The sequence below is a fragment of the Neomonachus schauinslandi genome, chromosome X, assembly GCF_002201575.2.
Source record: "Neomonachus schauinslandi chromosome X, ASM220157v2, whole genome shotgun sequence".
NCBI classification, from domain to species: Eukaryota; Metazoa; Chordata; class Mammalia; order Carnivora; family Phocidae; genus Neomonachus; species Neomonachus schauinslandi.
Genome location: NC_058419.1, coordinates 84,626,252 through 84,633,834, shown reverse-complemented (window position 1 = coordinate 84,633,834; position 7,583 = coordinate 84,626,252). Strand labels below are relative to the sequence as shown.

Sequence of the window (7,583 nt, the reverse complement as noted above, 5' to 3'; positions counted from 1 at the left end):
GGGGGGGGGGGGGGGGCGCGTCCCTGGCCGGGGGGGGGCGGGGGTGCTGTTTCGGGGGGGAGAGAGCAGGTGGGGGGGGGGGGGGGGGGGGGGGGGAGGGGGGGGGCAGGACCTAGACGGCACCTCCTCACCCCGGCATGCTTCCCTGTCACCAAGTCACTGACCTGGTGCACAGGGCGAAGGAGGTTTGGCAAGAGCTAAGACAGTGCCTGGGGAAGGGGGCTTGATGCCCAGCTCGGCGTGCAGCTCCGGGTGCTCAGGTGAAGAGGCTGAACTCCGCTGCCGCGGGGACCGGCTGGTCCATTCCTCCAGGCCACTGGAGGCTGCTGCTGTGGCAGAACTGCATGTGGCACTGGCCTTCCGCGGCTGCAGTGCGGAGGAAGGAGGAGGAGATAAGGACCGCCGCCAGGCGTGAGCCTCCTCTGCTCCGTCCCTGAAGGCTGGCTCGCTCCCGGCATCCTGGCTGTGATACAGTTTCTACATAGGCCACCATCATTCCTAGTCACACAGCAGACCGCAGGACGAAGGCCAGCTCCTTAATCCCCCCTCACATCCTTACAGCCAACCGGGCAGGAAACCTGTATCTCCCACTTTCAAAACACATTCAGACTCCATCCCCTTTCCTCACTCCTCCCTAGCCAGCACTGCCATCTGCCACCACTGGGACTTCTCTAGTAGCTTCCACCTCACCGGTCCCCTGCTTCTCCGCCTAACCCCCTAGACTCCGTGCTGCACTCGGCAATCAGGGGTATCCTGTCCCTCCTCTGCTCACAACCCTCCCAAAGGCTTCTGCCTCACTCACAGTAAAAGCCAAAGTCCTCAGCAGAGCCCACGAGCCCCTTCTCAATCCGGCCCCACCACCTCTCTGACTACTGCATTCTGCTCCGCCACACTGGCCCCGGGCCGCTCCCAAATCACACCAGGAGCGCACTCCCCTCAGGGCTTTGCTCTTGCTGGCCTTCTGCCTGGCTTGGCACATACACTTAGCTAACTGCCTCACCTTCTGCAAGCTTTTGCTCACATCTCACCTGCTCTGAGGCCTACCTTGACCATACTATCTTCATCTCCCCATCAGCACCCTCTATGTGTTTCATCTGTCCCACCTCTCAACCATCTATTCATTATGTTTACTGTTTCTTTTGTTCCACTCTGCAAAAAATGTAAGCATCACAAGGACAGGGATCTGGACCTGCCCGGCTCACCAATGTACCCCCATACACTGAGAACAGTGCCTGGCACAGACCTACAATAAATATTTGTTGTAGAAATTACTCGACTCTTGCCAACACTTACAGTCACTCTAAACTCCTTGTGATTCCTCAAATGCCTGCCTGCTCTGCCCCATCCCTGCCCTAAAAATCCAACCTTCCTGTGTGAAGACTGACCAGAGCCCCCATGTCCACTGGTCTCCCAGCCAGGGTCAAGGGCCTCACTGATGTATCTGTCTCCCTCGGTAGACAGAGGATCACTGAGAGTGGAACAGGCCAGACCTAATTCTACATCCTCAGCACAGAGCCTGACACACAAGGACATTCAACAAAAGCTTGTCCCTCTAGAACTATTCATCAATCCCACACGTTACCGCCAGTGCTGGCCTCCCTCACTCCTTAAGAGCTCGTTCTGCAAAGGTGTTGAGAGTTCTAAGGCACAATGCCAAGATTAAGGCCAAGATGTGGTACAGAATGGGCTGAGAGCTTCCTTCTCTCCCAGATGTCAAAACCGCTTAATTTCTTCTTCCTGTATGGGGGGGCAGAGCATGTGAAATAAGGGGTTCTTGGCCAGGCCAGTGACAGAGCCCAGGACTCACCTGGCTTGGGCCGCGGACCTGGCGGGCCTGTTTCTCCTGATCCCGCAGCCACTGCAGGTAGGATTCTCGAGCCACCTGCTCCTCAATGGCCTCATTTGTGGCCTCCCAGTCTGTGGCCCGCTTCTTGTCTTCCAGCATTTGCTGCTCAATCCATGACTCCTCTGATGTTTTTATGGCATTCTTCATCAGGGACTGCTCTGCGAACTGCAAGGCAGGGAGGAACAGGGATGTGGGGTGACACTCTGAACTCTGGCCAGGAACCAGAACCGGCTCAGGATTGTGGGCCTATAGGCCCAGAAGAGAGGAGATAGGAAGTCAGGTACTCTTACTAAGTACCCCCTTGAGCAGGCTGCCTATTCATCAAGAATTGGGGGGAGGCAGGCTTTGGTAGTGGGACTTGTCATTCCAAACTTCTACACTCAGAAGCCCTGCTCCCACCCCTAAGACACCTTGAATGAAGTACTAGGTCTGGGGCAACCAGGTGCTGGAATTTAAAGATGCCTCACCCAGCGATGGCTCAGTTTCACAATACCGAGACCTTCCTCACCTATGCCCAGATGGGACAAGGAGAAAAGATCACCTGAGAAGTTAGCTGAGTGTGCACAGGGTGAAGGGAGTATTTGGACATTTAAGGGGACAAGGGGATGGTATCATCACGGGAAGGGCTGTCACAAATTGTGGGACACTGTAGGAGACTGCTTTTGCCAGGCTATGAGACACAACAGCATCTAAAAAAATACCAGAGCATATTCTAGGCATTAAGTTTAAGTATTGCTCTGTGAAATTTGAACAATTATTTTAATGCAAATACACACACTACACACCAATATGTGTGCATTAAGTTATGATGTAAAATGTAATTTTTTTTACCTATGTAGAATAATCCAAAAAGTACATAAAGCTCTATGTTAGAACAAGCCAATTTAAAAATGGGCAAAAATGGGCACCTGGGTGGCTCAGTCGATTAAGCGTCTGCCTTCCGCTAAGGTCACGATCCCAGAGTCCTGGGATCAAGCCCCACATCGGGCTCCCTGCTCATCGGGGAGGCTGCTTCTCCCTCTGCCTCTGCCACTCCCCCTGCTTGTGCTCTCTCTCTCAAATATTTTTTTAAAAAGGTCAAAAAACTCTAAACACAATTTCCTTAAAGAAGATATACAGATGGCAAATAAGCACGTAAAAGATGCTCAACACCATTTGTCATCAGGGAATTGCAAATTACAACTGATGAGGGTACCTTATCAGTTGGAGATACCAGTTAAGAACTCTAGCTTCATAGAGATACGGATGGTTACATAAGAAGTATTTCTAGATAAATGTATACACACAGGTTAGTATACACAGATAGATCTCCTTGCTCTGTCAGCTGAAAGGGTCTAGAAGCAAGGATACCCCAGTAGTAAGAAGCACACTCAGCACCCAGATCTTGGTTTCTAATAACATATTGCAATAAAAGGATCCAGGGCTCCTTGGACAAATGGCTGGTTCTAGGACTGGAGCAAGATATATACAAGATGAACCTGGAGCACCTCATAGTGCCAGAAAGTAAGAAAGTGCTACAAAATGAAACACAATAAACAAACCAAAACCAAAAAAACCAAAAAAACAAAAAACCCCCCCAAAACAAAAACAAACCCAACAAAAAAATCAATCCACCACCACAATGATGGGGGTATGTCAAAGCGATGCAGCTGGGAACCAACTGAGAGCGCTCCCAATAGCCAAAACTGGAACAATGTGAGCATCTAAATAAATAAAAATAGTACTGGATTATAACTTAAAATATAGAAGTATAAAAAAAATACCCTTGAGTCCACAGTGATATAAATAAATGGGGGACAAGAGACAAATCTCCCTTGCAGAAGAATTCTACATAATTTATGTAGATACTCTGTCCTCAAGAAGATGGAGCATAGGGGGCGCCTGGGTGGCTCAGTCGGTTAAGCAGCTGCCTTCAGCTCAGGTCATGATCCTGGGGTCCTGGGATCGAGCCCCACGTCCGGCTCCCTACTCAGCGGAGAGCCTGCTTCTCCCTCTCCCTCTGCCTGCCACTCTGCCTACTTGTGCTCTCTATCTGTCAAATAAATAAATAAAATCTTAAAAAAAAAGAAAAAAAGAAGATGGAGCATAACCTCCACTTCTTCAGTGTGGGCTGTACATAATGACTTCCTTCCAAACAGGACAGTAAGGAAAAAGGAATGGGGGGAGAGAATAATTTTACAGTGGAGAAAATCTGACAAACAATACTTCTCCCAGGGGTCAAGATCAACATCAACAGTCATAAATCATGTTCCCAGTATATACCATTGATAAGATGTGACGAGAATGGTATTTTACCACTGTGATCTTCCTCCCTAAAACCCATAACCCTAGTCTAATGAGAAAAACATCAGACAAATTTCAAAAGAGAAACATCCTATAATATACCGGACCAGTACTCCTCAATACTGTCAAGGTCATCAAAAACATAAAAATGTGAGAAACCGTCACAGAACAAGGGAATCTAAAGAGACAGGATGACTTTAGTTAATAATAATGTATTGCTATTGGTTCATATATTGTAACAAATGTATCATAGTCATCCAATATGTTAATAAAAGTGAAACTATGTAGGGGGGAGGAGGATACATGGGAACTCTACCTTCTCAATTTTTTTTTTGTAAATTTAAAATCATTCTAAACAATTAAATCTACAAACAAACAAAAATACTTAAGGCATTCAAATTTTTTTTAATTAAAAAAAAAACAAAAAACGAGTGGGGCTAGGGAGCCTGGGTGGCTCAGTCAGTTAAGCGGTCTGCCTTCAGCTCAGGTCATGATCCCAGGGTCCAGGGATCGAGCCCCACATCGGGCTCCCTGCTCAGTGGGGGCCTGCTTCACCCTCTCCCTCTGCCCCCCCACCCCCTCTTTGTGCTTGCTTTCTGTCAAATGAATAAATAAAATCTTAAAAAAAGAAACGAGTGGGGCACCTGGGTGGCACAGTTGGTTAAGCTTCCAACTCTTGATTTCGGCTCAGGTCATGATCTCAGGGTTGGGAGATCGAGCCCCAGGATGGGCTGTGCGCTCAGCATGGAGTCAGCTTGAGATTCTCTCTCCCTCTCCCCCTCCCACTCGTGCTCTCTGTCTCTAAAATAAATAAATCTTAAAATCTTAAATCTTAGAGGTGCCTGGGTGGCGCAGTCATTAAGTGTCTGCCTTCGGCTCAGGTCATGATCCCGGGGTCCTGGGATCGAGCCCCACATCGGGCTTCCTGCTCAGCGGGAAGCCTGCTTCTTCCTCTCTCGCTCCCCCTGCTTGTGTTCCCTCTCTCGCTGTGTCCCTCTCTGTAAAATAAATAAATAATATCTTTAAAAATAAGTAAAAAAAAAAACTTAAATCTTAAAAAAAAAAAAACTTAAAATCCTAAAAAAAAAAAAAAAAGATAAAAGAAAGGAGTGATCAGACCACAGAAAGTCATGGATGAATCTTATATTTAAATACATGGCGTTATGTGAAAGACACTCGGAAAAAAAACTACATAGTTATGATTCCAATTCCATTACATTCTAGAAAAGGCAAAACTAGACTCTAAACAGATCAAAGATAAAAATAAGGAAATTCAGAGAAACTGTCAGAGCCAAAAGAGACATGACAACTAATGTAGGAAGGTCTCCTGGATGGGATTCTGGAACAGATAAGATCGTTAGGGAAAGACTGAGGTCATTTAAATAAAGTATGGTCTCTTTAGTTAATATATCAATACTGGTTTATTAATTGTGACAAATGTTGTATGCAGGTATGTTCATCATAGTGGGGAATATGGAAATTATCTAATCTTGGTAATTTTGTAAATCTAAAACTGTTCTAAAATTAAAAGTTTACTTAAAAAACAAAATTAAAAAAAAACCCTATGTTGGAGGGTGTGTCGTGTTAGGGTGTGCGTTTCCTAAAATGAGGCAGGGGCACTTTGTTTGTAGGAAGTGAAACCCCAATAGAAGACAGCAAAATCCCCAGAAGATGACTGTTTATGAGAGAGAACAAGAACCTGTCAGCATGTGCTAGAAAAACGTACTGCCACCTTCTGAGCACCTACTAGGCAACAGGCCCAGTGTTCGGCATGTTCTGTCCTGGCCAAGCGGCCAGCCCACATTGCTTGTATAATCTGCCCTAGGTCCCACAGCCAGTAGTGGTCGGGCCAGGCCTGCACTTCTAAGTCTCTGTGACCACGGCTGTCTAGAACTGCTGAGTTTCGGAGGATCCATGCAGATACCGAGATACCCAGACCAAGCCCGGGTTCACAGTTCCCAGATGTGCCTCCTCCGTATCCCAAAATGCCAACCCTCAAGAGGCATGAAAGATGGGTAAGCCAGCTCAGACGCGCAAACGGAGAGCACCGAATGAGCCCTGAGAGATCACCTTGGGTAACTCCCTAGTTTTACAGAGGTGAGAGCTCAGGGGCAACTCGGGGGACATGTCATTTTTGTGGGCTAGGGCAGAACTGAGATGTCAAAAGAGGTTTCCGGCCTCTCTATCCAGCAGCCATCCTGGGCATGGGGACCCACTTACCCCGGGTTTGAATGATGGCAGGCCTAGTCCCACACCAATGGTGGCCTTGTTGGGATTCACCACTGAATTGTAGTGGATATTCCGGTGGTAGCTGACGCGGATGGGCTCATCCTCATTTTGATGGATCCCATGGAATGTGTTGATGGGTTCTGCAGAGAAAGAGAAGGAAGGAGCACCCGCGGCGGGCAGGGCAGGCCCGGGCCGGGCGCAGGCAGCCGCTCAGCTGCCCGCCCAAGTACCTGTGCTGTACTGGTACACCTCCACGGGCCGGTTGTACATCTCTGCCATGGCCTGCATCTCAATGTGGTTGCCGTGGCAGTTGTTTTTCCGCTTCCTGTTGATGTAGGTGGTGAAGTCCTCGGTGACATAGTTGGAGAAGTAGTCCGCATTCTTCATCTGCGGAACAGATCGGAGGGTCAGGTCCGTGCAGGGAAGGGATGCGCCCACTCTGCCCGCCCGCCCCCCCCGCCCCGAGGCCTCTGCAAGGTCTCACCAGATAGTCCATGCAATGCTTTCGCACCACCTCATGCATGTCCTGGTCTCCGTACACCTGGTCAGCTGTGGGGACAGAGAGAGGCGGGGGTCAAGAGCTGCCACCGGAGAAGAGTTCCACGTCCTGGAACATCCTTGGGGGTGGAGGGCTGGGGGCCAGGGAAACTCCTTTTCCTACACTACCGCCTGGAGCGTGCTTGGCTTTGTGGGCCGGAATGGGGTCACGGAAAAAAGAGGCAGGCAGGGACAGTCTTTAAGAATGGGAGAGTACAGGCGAGAGGAACACAACCCAGGCAGATGAGTCCGTCCGGGGCTTGCCCGGCCACTCAGACAAATCAACAAACATTTTAAGTCCCCTAAGTGGCCTCGAGCACCAGCAATTCCACACTCCCCCTTCACTCTTCACATGAGGAAGCTGAGGCTGAGGGAGAGTTTGTGGCTTCACCAAGGTCACACGGCAAGTCAGTCTGAGAGAGTCAACTCTAGAATACAGTTTTCCTGACTCCTGGGAGCCAGCATGGCCTTCGTAGGTTACAAATAAATAAATAAATAAATAAGAAGAAACTGTAAAAACTGGGCTTCAAGCCCAGTTCTGCCAGGTACCAGTGAGCTAAATGACCAGAGGCAAGCAACCCAAGCGTCCTGAGCCTCATAGGCTTCACGTGTAAAACAGGAACAAGCAGGTAACTCCCTGGCAGGCCTCTTAGAGGATCAACGAAATCATGGGTATAAGGTGATTAGC

At 48.8% G+C, this 7,583-nt stretch overlaps 1 protein-coding gene across 2 annotated transcripts in view; it reads right to left on the bottom strand.

The window, feature by feature from the left end:
• Positions 1-7,583, bottom strand: part of OTUD5 (OTU deubiquitinase 5) — a 28,249-nt gene that overhangs the window by 1,556 nt on the left and 19,110 nt on the right. Inside the window, exons 3-7 of one of the 2 annotated variants that reach the window (XM_044911570.1) lie at positions 6,843-6,907; positions 6,574-6,745; positions 6,350-6,498; positions 1,808-2,011; positions 164-366 (exon numbers count right to left, since the gene is read on the bottom strand). In XM_044911570.1, coding sequence (XP_044767505.1) covers positions 164-366; positions 1,808-2,011; positions 6,350-6,498; positions 6,574-6,745; positions 6,843-6,907 — 793 coding nt within the window. The remainder of the gene's footprint in view (positions 1-163; positions 367-1,807; positions 2,012-6,349; positions 6,499-6,573; positions 6,746-6,842; positions 6,908-7,583) is intronic. The other variant, XM_044911569.1, reaches the window with a different exon arrangement.